The following is a 14,861-nucleotide window of genomic DNA, read 5'->3' on the forward strand; positions in this document are numbered from 1 at the left end:
AAACATATAGATTTCTAGCACCTTTTATTTTCTGCAGAAGAAAGTGTTTCACTGCCATATTATGCCATGATTAAACTGGGGTGTAATAGAATGCCTAGTTGCATTAAAGTATTTTATACAGCATCAAAATTATAAACTATCATTGGAAATGGACAATGCTAATTTCTCTAATTTAATGCAGTCTTCACATTACAAATTTAACATAATCTTAAAAAATTAAAAACCTTGAAGAAGTTTTACATATCCATTTTATGTACAAGGATTACATAAAATTCCTATCACTAACAAATCTTCTAACTTTCAAATACCTATATAAATTCAGCAAAGAAATGCATTATAGCCACTTCAAAATACAGCAGTTTTTAAACCATAGCAAAGAAACAGCAACAAGATTTACACTGAGATCAGCTTTTGCCTTCCAAGGTAAATCATCTCCAGGTCTGGACTTCTGAAGACAGTGATACTCCACAAGGCTGGATTCACCACATTACCAGAATTTGTAGCATTTTTTTCTCTTTTTCCTAATTCCTAAGCAGCTGATTTTAGGTGCCCTGATTAATCAGTGATGACTCTTTCCCTTTTCCCTGCAACCAGGTTCCTACTACTATGGAAATGTTCTGCTGCTATGGGCCTGTGGTGCCCAATGGATATGGGGCATGTTATAACCCTCAGCCAGAGCATTTATTATTCTGCATCTCAAGCTTTAAAGAATGTAAGGAAACCTCCTCAGGCATGTTTGCAAAAGCTGTGGAAGAAAGTCTCCTAGCAATGAGAGATCTGTGCACCAAATGCAGTTCTACTCCAGCAAAGCCACCTGCTAAACAAGATGCAGCCACCCAGCTGCAGAGTGACCACCAGCGTTAACAGGCTGTGGGAATTGCTCTCCTGATTCCACTCCAGGAACAAACACAACATAGCTGTTCAAAGGCAAGATAATACTAGTAACATAATAGTGTAGAACCAAAGTGTCATTTGTTTCTCATTGTTGCCAACATTTACAGCTCTGTGTACTAAACCTACCATTTCCTGCTTACGAGTCAGCAAAAAAGATTTGGTCTCACTGACCGAAATGAAGGAGGAAGTCATAAAAGTATGTGTTGTACTACCATTTCTAACCATAATTAATCTGTGCCATTTTATCACCTAAAAAATTGAGTCAGTTATATGCATATGACATAAATTAAATACTAAGGAACACCAATTAATATCCCCTGCAAGTAGTTCTAAAATATTCACATCTACTACAAGATTTGCATGTAAAGAAAAAAAGAAGTTTCCTCTATTGGGAATTTTGAGAGTAACACTGTAAATAATAGGCTGATGCCATTATATCCTGAACTTTTGCATGAAGAGTATTTAATACCACCAGTCTATTTACTATATAAGAAAAACTGATTATTTTTTAAAGAGTGGCCCCTGTGCATTTCCACAGAGTTTAGGAACATAACACAAGTGTTTGCATATTTTCCCCAATTTGAAAATGCTGCAGAAATAATTTAGCTTTTATTCTGGTTTGCACTGGTCTCAAGCACAGTCCTGTTCTGAAAGCAGCATATTGGAGACATGAGGACTGGGAGAATTTTGTCCCTAATGAATTGACTTAATTATTTCTTTCTTTCAGTGAGCAAAATCCAGCCTGACAGAGTGGCAAAGCACAAAACATAAGTACTATTCAAACCTACTTAAGAGCTTTTCTGTTTGCATTGGAATTAATTTAGTCACTGTGACTGGCAGGAGGGTGAATACAACCACAAAAAATCAAAGAGCAATAATTAGAATGAAGAGATAAATTTGCAATATAAGGAAGTCTTCATCTTAGAGTTATAAATACCAGTACTGGTACTCATATCAGCTTTGCATCATCCCACTTGGGGGGATTTAGATTTTATATTTTTAATAGAAGATGTAGGGTATCATATTCTGCAATAGTCAGTAAATTCAACCAGGAAAGTGGTAATATATAGTGTCTGGTAACTCCCATTTTATGTGAATGTTATCCTGAGGATTTTCTAATTATCTTTTACATTCCCTATAAATCCTTCCAGGGACTGTTATTTGCAGTTACTTTCTTGTGAGGTCAAATATGCTGCCTTTGTTAGAGGTGTTCAGTATCATTGTTAGAACACAACTTGCTCACTCACTGAAGACACTGAATTCCAAATTGCAGCACAGATCCCATGCTGCACAAGCTGGAACACACTCTGAGGCCTGCCCAGGGATTGCTTCCTTGCCTGTGGAGAGTGATGCTCTCTCTTCCTTTGTAGACCAAACAATCACATGTTTAAGCACTCTGAAGCCTAAAAGCAGAATGGATTTATTGCAATAACCTAGAGATGCAGATATGTTTCTGTTTAAGAGCTCTAGACACAATTTCAGGAGATTCTATATGTCCATGATTATTTTACTGCCTCTTTGGAGGTGCATACATGCACTTAAGCAGTCTGCTGGATAAAGGATACCCCCAACCCCATATATGAAAGCACAGTGGGCCTGATAATCAATTAGAAGTAGCTATGTTGAAGTAAATCAACTGTGATGATTTGCAGACACTAAGAGCTAGGCTAATTCTTTTAAAGTTATTATATTTCACTGAAAAACATGTATGTTTTATTACTCTGTGAGCTGTTGCTGAAATCAAAGATGAAATCTGGTTTTAGATTACATAAATAATATATAGCATAAAAACTGCCCCAAAGTTATCATAGAATGGTTTAGGTTGGAAGGGATCTTGAAGATCATCTTGTTCCCACTTCCCTGCCATGGGCAGGGACACTTTCCACCAGACCAAGTTGCTCCAAGCCCCATCCAACCTGGCCTTGAAAACTTCCAGGGATGGGCCATCCACAACTTCTCTGGGCAATCTGCTCCAGTGCCTCACTGCTCTCACAGTAAAGAGCTTCTTCCAAACATCTAATCTAATTTAAAAGTACATAGATTTAAAGTGCACCTTAAAAATGTAAGATCTAAAAGTGCATAAACAAAACGCAAGAAAACTATTGTTGAGACCAAAATTTTGCTTAAAGAATATATGGCTCAAAATAAAGCTTTAAATTGTTCCTATACTATAATTATGAAAATTTCTTGAGAAGATTCCCAGTAATTTTTCATTGTATCATTTCACTACAAAAGCATTCTGCATTTCTAACATAAATGTAGCACTACATATTCTTTGCTGAATTATTTGTTTAAAATTGTAGTCATATTTTAAGTGTATAAAAATACTGTGAATAGTTATTTGATAATTTATTAATTTTCTTAAAATTAAATATATACTTTATTTTGTAATCCTAGCTACATAAGTACAGATAGTTACTTGCAAATATTGCCTGTTTCTCATTTTACTTTTTTGTCTGGAATCTTAACAGTAGGTCAGACACTGTGCTCAACACAGCCACTGAGAACTCAGGAAGCTTCTACACCCACACCTGATACTTTATACCAATTTATCAGTAAGAGCCCCTTAGTTGTCTACAGCTGCTGTAACAGGTGTTTTGCATTCTCCAGCTCTGGAAGCTACTGCTGATGGAAAATACTGACAATATATTTTTACTTGAGGACCAGTGATCATACTTCCTATTTATTTGGCTAACCATTCTGTACTTGCACCTTACTGATCTGGTTTTAGTGTTCAGCCTGAATATCTGAAAGGAGCAGCTTTGATGGCCTCAGTCCCTGCAGAGAAATTTTGTGTGTACATGGTCTACCTTTGCCACTACCTGTGCTAAAAGCACTATCTGCAAGGTACCTGACTCGGCGCAGGAAGCTTTAGGTCTGTTTTAATTGGAGAGTTCTGGCTAAATTACAGATGGATAAAAATTCACAGGCATTACAAACTTCTCTGACAGCAGGAGCTTCACAAGGGACTGTACTGCTTCTCAGTTAAGACAATTCTCTACACCCGTGTGGTGTGATCTCATGCTGTATTTATCAAGGATTTCAGGAAATAGGTTTTCTTAAGTTCTGATTTAAAATTATTTATGTTATGCAGATGAAGTTGTTTTATGAAGTTTAAAAATACACACCTTTATGCACTTATGGAAACCAAACATATTTCTAACATGTTTCTAACCACAATACTGTGGAATGGGTTGTTCAGCATAAAAAGAGAGAAAATTTTGATTGACAAACTAGGTGTAATTACATTAATGTAACAAGTGACTATGATTGAATAAGCCTCTTGGAAGGACCCGGGGTACACAACCCCCCGCAAGAGAACTTTCAGAAGGTAATTGTTTCACTCTCCCCGTGGGTGTACACCAATGTACATGTAGTGCTGGGGTGCAGAAATTAAAAAGCAAAATTTTTAATGAAATTCCGTGTTCACAGTGATCAAAAGTAAAAGACGTTCGATTTGGGTGTTTCAAGGGTGTAAGAGCCCTACCTCGCTCCTTTGACAGGAGTGCTGCCAGAGCCCCTGTGCCACGGGTAATTTGGCAGGACACGGCTGTGACAACACAGCGTGAGTTGCAGAAGATAGAGAAATATTTTAGTGATACTTTTATTTTTATAAAAAAGTATATATTTATGACAAATGTAAATGTGTATTTATAGCACATGTTGTTCCTGTTATGTTTTGTCTCTACTGAAATATATTTATCTGTCTATATGTACGCCCTGAAGTGTACGCTGGTAACGCGCAGTCACCTCGTTCGCGGACGGAGCTCCGCACCCCAAATAAAAGCTATCAGAGGAAAGACCTTGTCGCCTTTTTGTGCCTTCAGCCGCGGCCCCACGAAGCCTCAGGGGGAGGGAGCCGGAGCCGGGACCGCGCCGCCCGCGGCTCCCCGTCCCGTCCCGCCCGGCGGGGCCGCGGGGACCCCGGGATCTCCGCCCGGTCCGGGCCGGCCCTGCCCGCGGAGGCGGCGCGGGATCAATGTCGGGAGGGACTCACACGGAGCAGCGGCTCCTGGCCCTGCACGGGACACCCCCAGCCCTCCCAGCGTTTTACAAATTACCTCCCAACAATTTACGAATGACATGTGCCCGAGAGCGTTGTCCAAACGCTTCCTCAGCTCTGCCAGGCTGCTGCCATGAGCGCTGCTCTGGGGAGATTGTTCTAGCGCCCAGCCACCCTCTGGCTGAGGAACCTTTTCCTGATACCCAGTTTCAGGCTCCTCGGGGCAGCTTCAGGCCGTTCCCCCGGGTCCCTGCTCAGATTCCCCGCGGCCGCACCGTACCGGAGGCTCTCGGTGTTGCAAGGCTGGCCGGGGCTCCAGCAGCTGTGCCACGTGTGAGACGGGGAAAGGGCTGCTGCTCAAACACGCCTCAGAAAGCACAAACACCTCCATCTTTTGTGTTTGCTAGAATAAGCTTGCATTACAGCGTGCATATATTTTCCAGTTACACAAACCTCATTAAAACACAGACTGAAATAAACACATAAACCAATGATGAAAACATTTAAGCCCAAATGTAGTTGTAAAGTGAAGTACTTGGGAGTAGTTACATTTGCTGCTCACAGCCCAGCTGTTATTTCAGCAGCCAGCACAAGGCAGGTACAGCAGGTACCCCCAGGCTCGGGTGCCACGGTTTGGAGCAGAGCTGCTCCGATCGATCTCCCACATGCACAGGAGAGGGACCGAGCCAGCTGTGCGGCTCGGGGCACCGCTGCAGGGCTGGAAATGGCTCCACGGCAGCTCTGACACAAGAGCGGTGCCTGGGGCTTTACAGAGTTTGCAGGTGCTGCAGAACTTCATTACCCATACCTAAAGTTGCAGTGATGGATAGCACACAGAGAAGCATTGTAGCTATTTTTTTCTCATTCATCTCATTAAGGACTGGTGTAGTCTATTTCCTGTTTATGAGGGAATGAGCAACACTTTTCCTCTGCTCCAATGCTCTCCAGCTGAAATAATAACCATTTCTGCCGAGCAAAATCCATCTAAGGTTTCAGGACAAATCAAATTGCATGCATGTGATCTCAAATATTCCAATAAGTACAGTTTTGTGAATTTAAAGGCTTTAGATAACATAGAAGTACCCCAAAAAAATAGAAAATAATAAACTAAGTATCAGACAAATCCCTATTTGCTTGACACTGAAAATTTACAAAAAGCATTAGTCAATGCAATGAGTGAGATACTAGCAACTCATTCCAGTTTTTCTCACTGGGGTTGGTAGATCATTGCAATGTACCTGTCATGGCCCTAACCTGGGAAAACTAATCAGGTGGGCTTTTAATTTAGAGCCCACAGTATAGAGATGTCATCTCTCTCACCCATTTTATAAGTGTGAATTAATTGTCTGAGATTACCATCAAAGCTTCCTAGAAAGCAGTGAGAGCTGTCTGATGAGAATGGCAAAACAGCAGCAGAAGCTGAAAGCATGATACTTTATGAGCACTCTTTCAGTAAGCTGAATTTACACACTGCAAACTGCCCTCACAGGTGGATGCAGTTAGGTTAAATGCTTGAGAAATGCTGACCCTTGCAGGTCACACAGCTACAGTGGACTAGGACAGAGAAAACACCTCCACCTGCCAGAATAACTGAGGTGTCAGTACAGCCTTAACAGAGCTGATAGAAACCTGGCAAGATGAGAGCCTGAATGTTTGACTGTACAGGAATTTGCTTCTGCCTTGTAAAACAACTCAATAGAAAGTGATGAATTAAATTCAAATCTGGGGAGTGCCCAGGCAAGTACTGGGCATTTCTGTGTTCTTACTTCCCCAGTTCTGATTAATTTAACATTATACAATGTACCATAATAGATCTGAAAAGCACCTAATTCAACTAAAAAAATATGCAGATCAAGAGATTATTTTGTCCATTCTGATTTGATTCTCAGCTTCACAAAAATCTCAAGTGTTTAATATCCTGAGAAATTACTCTTTCAGTAGAAGAAAGGTGAATTATGCGTCAATGAACAATTGGGTTATCAAGGTTGTTCACTTAATGTTCCAGCTGTTCTATAACACCATCTTAATGCTAGCTGGAGAATTCTTTCAATTTAGTCTTATTCTGTGGTACTTACAAATAAATGCATTTTGTTTCTTACAGCTGCTCTGCCACTTAATAGCAAATACAAGTACAAAATTAATTTCTTGCCTTTTACCCCTAGACCTAGAAATGACAGAGGGTGGAGGCTTCATTCAAAGGAGATCCATTAATGTAATAATAGTGAAGATGGAGATTAAAGCTGATAGGCTTTGTGGGGAGTTCTGTACAGCACTTAACTACATTAACAATCAGTTTTTCTCATCCTCATAAGTGCTAGAACTTAGATATACTCAAAATTCACTGGGAACCAAGCAAATACAGTACTGGCCACTGCTTCTTTGCCCTTTTCCAGTTGGCCTGAAGGCAGATGGAATCACCTTATTCTGGAAGTGCTAACAAACTGGAATGCTGTAGGTCTGGTGGTTGACAGGGATATTGTATTTCATTGCAACATTTATGACCTGGATTTTGGTAACTCCTGAATTTTATTATTTGCAGTTTCTCCAAAAGCACCTGCATTTTGAAATGAGCACTTGCTAAGGCATAAACAGTCCAGGTTCTATCAAGGAACTTTTAAGCTCTGTACTGCTTTATATTCAAGGCAGTTTGAAAGGCACAGTCAGGAAGAGAGAATGGCTTGGGAGTTAAGGCCATGCTTGGGAGAGCTCTGTCTGGGGCCATCCCACATGCCCCAGCCCACAGCCACAAGAAAACCTGCTAGGTTTTGGTCCACAGAGGTATTAGGGCTTCCCTCTGCTTTCAAAGTAGGAATTTTTATTTTTTGCTTGAGTTGAGTCCATCTCAGATTACAGAATTAACCACAGCAGAGGCAAACTGGGTCCAAGTACTGTGAGGGAGAACACAAAGGGCTATATGTGTTGGGGTAAGAAGTAGAAATGTAAAAGGTAAATACATTTACTTGCATATATTTTGTGAGTTGTAGTTTTCTCCTTTAGGAGGTGATGGCAAGATAGATCCACTTTGTGAAGAAGCCAGAAAAGCAGTGTTAAATGCTTAACAATTTACAGGGACAATTCCCCTTTCATCTTGGGTTTCTGTCAGGCAGTTTACCTGCATCACAAAGATTGGTTCTTCACAGTTCTAGGTCTCTTAATGAAGGGGATAATCTTGTTACACCCCCATGTCAAACAAATAAGAATAGAACACCTTTTCCAGAAACAGTTGTATGTTACAACCCTGAATATTGCAAATTCAATTGACTTGTATGGCATTTTCACACTTTGAATTAAATCAAAAGAAGACTGAAACTCTGGATATCATTAATTCTTTCAACTTTATACAGTTTCTTATGTCAAAGATACTTTCAAAGTCATTAATAGCTGCTAATACTTCTTTTTACAGTTATACTGGTTGAGTTCAGTTCTTCTCTTGGCCACAAATATCTCAGAGAACATTTGTGCATCACTAGGGAGCCCAAAAGGAGAGAGAAAGAAGTTGGCATATCCATAAGGACAGGATTAAAACTGACTGGGTATTATCACAGCTGATATTCCATGTACCTCAGAAGTAACTAGAGTATGAAGCTTCTTTTTTGCTCCTTATTTGTCAACAAACATTCAACTTCAATTTTATTTTAAAAACAATTTACATTTAGATAAGTTCAGCAGTGTGAAAATAATCATATGCCAGAATGCTGGTGCCCTGAGGAATACTCAGTTTGGCCCATGATTAATTATGAAAGAAGGAAGTGGTCAATCTTTGCATCCCAACAAGGGGCATTGAGCCAAGAAACACAAGGATTTGCTGAGCCCAAAGCTGCAGTTTCCAGCAGGGCTGCAGGAGAGCAGGCTGCCCAGCACAAAACCAAAACCCAAAGCAAACCTGTCACTGAGTATCTTCTACCAGCTGGAATCTGCAGGGAGATAGCAAACCACATTTACAGTAACACTGCTCCAGCACTACAGTGTGTCAAAATAACACTATCACTATGTCCAGGTTCAGTCCCCTTCCCTCCAGGTGACAGAGGCACCAAACCAATATTCTTGGAAAATTGGAATAGAAAAGAAAAAATACTCATAGTTAAAGCTGAGCAAAGCAGGAATTGTATTGTTCCTTTAGAAGACTGAAACATTTTTGCTTTCTACCACTCTGATACAAGATTAGAAAGTGGGAACATCCAGACTGAGCTGGATTGAGAAGATCAGTACAGCGAAGTTTGGCACAGCTGGCCAGGGGCACTTTTTGCAGGAAGCATTCACAACACAGCAAACTGGGTTTGCTCACCTGCCCTGGGCAGAGGGAGTTTGTTCACACCTTGCTGTCACCTCGAGCCTCCCTGCCACTACTGAGCAGATTGTCACACCTTGCTGTCACCCCGAGCCTCCCTGCCACTACTGAGCAGATTGTCCTGCCCACAAAGCAGCTCCAGTGCAGCTCTCAGCAGAGGCAGGGCTTTCTCAAACACACCTACCACATTTATCACTGGGACACCAACAAATGACTTTCTGCTCTGGCAGTAAATTGTTTATTGGCCTCTTAGGTAAATGCAAATTAATTAGACTAAAATAGTTGAAATAATGGTAGTTCTGGGCAGGATTTACTCCCAAAAATAGCAGAATAAACTCCCCAGATCTCTTGAGCATGGAAAGCTATGAACATCACTGGAAACACAGCAAGCAGATGAGCTCACTAATGTGACTAGTCTTGGGGTAGATTTGTTGGTTTGTTATTTTGTTTGTTGGGTGGGTTAATTTTGCTGTATTTGGTGCCCTCTTTAACATCACTCTGAGGACATTTCTGACATACCTCCAAGTCAGAATAACAGCAGTTTTGTAGGGAGATATAGACCTTAATAAATCAACATGTTTAACTGGAGTAAATACAAACAAGCTTTGAGGAACACAAAGCTGCAGGTTTGAAACAGCAAACTTTCAAGACAAGCATGGGTTGAGAACAGGTGCTCTGACTTTGCTTTAGAGTAATATTATGACCAAATTGTAAGAGTAAGGCAAAAAATCAGCTGCACCTAAAAGAGATCTCATCGCTCCACATAGAGATCTCAGGCCCCATTACTGTGTTTTTGTCACAGAAGGAAGAAATAAACACAAATTTGCAGTAGCCCTTTCAGCCTGGTACCTGCCCCCAGACAATAGTGCAGTTAGTTGCCACAGCACTAGCAGGCAGCTGGATATTGAAAGGCACTACAGCAGCCACGTGGACAAAGGCATGTAATTTTTTTATAATGAAATATCCACTTTTTTCCCCTCACTTTTTTCCTTATTTATAAGGAGATTATTTGCCCTGTGGATAATCATGGCCATTCAAAACTGAATTTAGCCTCCAAGTCTTCTCTACAGCAACTTCCAGCCAGACTATTGTGACAAAGTCAAATCAGGAAGAAGAAAGCAGCCGCAGCAAATTATTCCAGTAGTAACACCAACTAAATTGCTGTGCAGCTTTTGTGGTTTGACTAATTGTCTCATTAAGGCACATTTCTGATCACTGAAATGGATCTCAAGTATTATTAATCACTGAAAAAACGGTACCACTAAGAGCCTCTCTCCCTCCTATCCCTGGCACTCTTTGCAATGGAAAAGGCTCACAGACTCCTGTTGATTGGAGCCCCACTGCTGCACAGTTGGCAGTCAAACAGTGCTAATGGCACAATAACCCAATAGAACTAAAATAGTTATGCCTTTCACAGTAACAATCTCTTATAACGTGATTAAACTCCATCATGTGCATTTCCTTGTGTTTTGCAAATGGCTCCAAAAAATCTGACAGTTTTTCCAGTAACTTCTCCAAAAGAAGAGGGGAATAATATATAAAATTCATTAGCTATCATGAAACAAATTTTAAAAACTCGATACATTTTAGAATAATATGAAAACTGCAGCAAGCACGGGCTGTGGCACCCAGTTCACTCCCCCTTGCAGAACACATCTCCAAAGTCTGGCTTTGGCTCAGTTATTTGCAGTGAACCTCAGTTTAAGGGCTGGCTTGCCCTGGGCTAGCTGTGTAACTGATGGAGACAGACACCCCCACACTGCAGCTCGGATCTCTGTGTACAGACTGTAGCAGCTCTGGGCTCCTAATCCAGGCACTTCACTGGTGTTTGGTTTGAAACAATATTGGGAAAGATGAAGCTTCTTCCTCATATAAGCAGCTTATTTAAAAAGGAGCAAATTGGCATTATCCAGGACACCCCTGATGGGCTCTCTTCATTCCAGCAAACGGGAGGGCTTTGCTCTCGGCCATCACTCCCAGTGGCTGCACAAGCCACACACTGCAACAGGACAGTTCCCTTACCAGGGGAGGCCTTTGGGTGTTTATCCCATACAGTATCATATTAAAGACAGCAGACAATTTCCAAGCAGCTGATTTTCAGAAGCCTAATGCAAAAGTGGCACATTTATTGCTGCAAGATGTACAGACTTTCATGGTTGCCAGTTTGATCAAGCAGAAGAAAAGACCTGCAAAGGTCTGGGCGCTCCTCTGTGTAGATGGAAGTGGTACATGGGAAGGAATTACAAAGATGATCCTCAGTACAGGCTCCTTCAGGTGAGAGACAAGATGCATCACTAATTTAAAATTTATTTGGAATGCAGCCATTGCTTGCTACAGCTCTCAGTTTTGACCAGATTTGCAAGGCAGTTTTAAGAAAAGACAGGGTTGTTCTGCACCAGCACACAGGCACTTTTCAGGCACATCAATATTTGCTCACATATAGGTGAATATCAAACGTGCCCAGCAATGACCCACCGAGGCTGTATGAAGTACAGAAACATCACAAACAAGTGGGCTTTGTTGTAGGCTTTGGAATTAATTCTGGGGAACAGAACCTGGCTGTGGAGATCTCCTTCCCTTTGGGCTTTGTTACAGAGACAGGTACCACAAAGTTGAAATCTGCATAAATCTGTTGAGCTCCTGAGCTGTGCAATATTATGCTCACCATGACAAATATTATTTTACTGATGAGTCTAATGAGGGACCTGAGGGCTGTGATAAACGAACATGAAATAAAAATGGAAGTAACAAAAATAATCCCATTTCATTTATTCCCTAATTTTTTAACGTACATAACTATCAGAACAGTTATGCTGAAAAGAAGGAAAAGAAGGAAAGAAGGAAAAATATTCTTTGTTTTTTCCTGGCAGTCCCTTCAGAAGCTATTTATGAGCAGTCATAAACTGACATGCACACTCAGATATATTTTCCTGAAGCCTGTAGGGTTTTGTCTAAGGAAAAGCTTCAGAATATGTGTGTGCAAATAAATTAAAGCCTGTCTGGTTTATAATGAGAAGGGTGTATTGTGGTATAAATATTGCAGAGCACATTAAATAAACATGGTCACATATGACCAGGTATCTATGAAATGAGCACATCACAGGAGAAGTTAATTATCTGGGAGTGTAACTAGGAACCGTTTAGAATCACTGGAGATTAAGTTGCTTTATTTCTGTTTATCTTTCCTTCTGAATAGGCAGTAGGTCATTGCAATGAAGAGTCCCTGAGCAACACAGAGCTTCAGCTCTTCATCAGCTCCAAGATGACAGTGTTGTCAGCACCAGTTTGGAGTCAGGAGAAGCCAAACATTTTATTCAATGTAATTTTGTGCAAAATGGGTTGGCACAAACCAGTATTTAAGATGTAAAAGTGCAAAAGACTTACAGATACCTTATGGTATGTTCAGGGGTAAGAGGAAAACTTTGATGCTGTTTGTCTCGCATACTGCAGCCTAAAAAAGTATATAAAGACTTTTTCAAAACAGATTTGTAGTGTCAGAGACTAGTATCCTGAGAGTAACATACAACTTTACCATAGTAATAAGATTTTTCTAGACTTCACAAGTTATTGTGTTTCAGTCCACATGCAAAAACATCAGTGTTGATGGAATTTGATTTTTGAAACTCACAAAGAAAGCTGTTCCCTGTTCATCCTACACAAAATAACCAACATTGCAAACACGGACTAATTAAGAATATGTTTGGGCAAACTGCTGTAGCACAAAGAAGAACTGATGAAGGAGGATTTGATCACATACAATTATTGAAAGCAAGATGAAGCCGATCCCCTTAAATTACTGCTTAAACCCTGTAATTAACATATAGTAATAAATATTTCATCTTTAACAAGCCTACTGGGAGCAGTTTGTTAAACATTTATTTCTAGTCATGGGAAATCATGTAGGGTCATTTTGTCATGTTCTGTATCAGACAATTTTATTTTATCCTCTTTATTTTACCCCCAGCAGTGGGTATGCTAATTTGGGGAAATATTATCGTTCTTCTAATATATTGAAACATACTCTTCCTTCATATGTCTTTTGGCTTTTGCTAATTAACTTTACCCTTGCAAAGTCTTGGCCAGTACACAGTGGCTGCTCACATCCACTTGCCAGCCTCTCCTGTGAACTGACTCACTCCAGATAGGCAGCTTTAGTGGGAGCCCCAGCAAACCCACCCAGGGCATCACTGCAGAAGTGACCTCTCAGCCTGGGCAAGGTCACTGTGGGCAGCAGAGAGAGGAACCAGGTCTGCTCTGTGGCACAGCCAAGCCCCAGGCACAGGCTGGCAAGGGTGGGTTTTCAGGCAGCTTCAAGCACTGATCTGCACTTTTCCTTCAGCCCAGGCAGCATCACAGGTGCACAGGGAATTCTGTGAGAGCACCAAACATCACAGCCCTTCAACTAAGTCTGTGTGCAGACAGCTTTATTCCACTGCAGGTGGAATTCCAGTAAATGCAGCCACTTAAACCAGTACTAAAACAAACCCATTCTAGGGATAATCTACTGTCCACCCAAGGAACGTACCCGAGAGCCAAGCTGAGCTCTCACACAGTCCCCTCCTCTGGTGGCAGGCTGAATGCACCCTGTCCTGAACTGGAAGAGAATTTCACACTGGCTGGGTGTGACATGGACAGAAAGGGTCTATGTGCTCTTTTTGTAAGAGTATCATGAATTTATGGGCTACTGAGCAGGAAGTAAAGACTTCTGAAATTATAATTCAGGGCTTCTTTAGTGATGACTACAACTGTTTTCCCCTCTAAACAAATTAGATTTCCATTTGCCATTAATGACTGAATCACTTAAGTGTCACAAAGGAACTGCCTGGTGCGCTTATTAATAATTGAAAACTTTGAGGAAATCCGTGAAACATTTTCAATCAAAGCTAATAATTCTCTAAAATATTATTTTCCCTGAATAATTACTCCTTTTGTTCTTTTATTCCTTTTGGATAATAGGCAACATTTTAAATAAAGGCATTAAAAAACCTGAAGTAACTGTTAAGAGGTATCTAAAACCAGAAGAGGTTTCAATGTTAAAAAGCACAAATTAGAAAAGAAAAAACATTAATCTGTTTCCTTCCAGCAAGTATGCCTAATTTCTATTTTAGACTCCATGCTGTTCCTTGATGTCTTACATCAATGATTAGGAAAATGTACTCGCTTAATCTCTGTCCTCATTCTGTATAAACATGAAGAAAAACTTTCAATTGTCTTTTTGATCAGTAGAGGCCATGAAATCAAGATTTCTATTGCTACACAACTGGACTTTGGAGGACTACTCAACAGTCAAAAGGAGCAAAGAAAGAAAAAACCCACAATTTTTTTTTAATCAGGCCTCATAGGAATCTTGAATGCCATATTGTAGTTACTCTACTCAGCAACCTTTACTATTCAGGAACAAGGGCAGAAAGATATAAGCAAAATTACCCATATTTGGAAGAGTTTTTTGGTGTCTAAAATGATCATCAGCACAGAAAGTTTGTGTGACAGGTACTGACAAAATCTCCAAGACCTGCAAGTTTTTCCACAGGACATGGAAGGAGAGAGAAGTAGAGCTTCAGTGTGTGCCCATCCCAGCAGGTCTCACCTGGGGATGATGGCTGCGGCCTGGAAAAATCCAGGTTATTCTATAGCTCTCCCCAGGAAAGGAGAGTTAATTTTCTTTAGTGTTTGGGG

At 40.6% G+C, this 14,861-nt stretch overlaps 1 protein-coding gene across 1 annotated transcript in view; it reads left to right on the forward strand.

Moving 5' to 3' along the window:
* CHAT (choline O-acetyltransferase) overlaps positions 1 to 4,694 on the forward strand; it is a 38,207-nt gene extending 33,513 nt beyond the window's left edge. The window contains exon 15 of the mRNA XM_063163937.1: positions 595 to 4,694. Coding sequence (XP_063020007.1) covers positions 595 to 864 — 270 coding nt within the window. The 3' untranslated portion in view covers positions 865 to 4,694. The remainder of the gene's footprint in view (positions 1 to 594) is intronic.
* Positions 4,695 to 14,861: the final 10,167 nt, after the last annotated feature.

The sequence above is a fragment of the Melospiza melodia genome, chromosome 9 (assembly GCF_035770615.1).
Source record: "Melospiza melodia melodia isolate bMelMel2 chromosome 9, bMelMel2.pri, whole genome shotgun sequence".
Taxonomy (NCBI): domain Eukaryota; kingdom Metazoa; phylum Chordata; class Aves; order Passeriformes; family Passerellidae; genus Melospiza; species Melospiza melodia.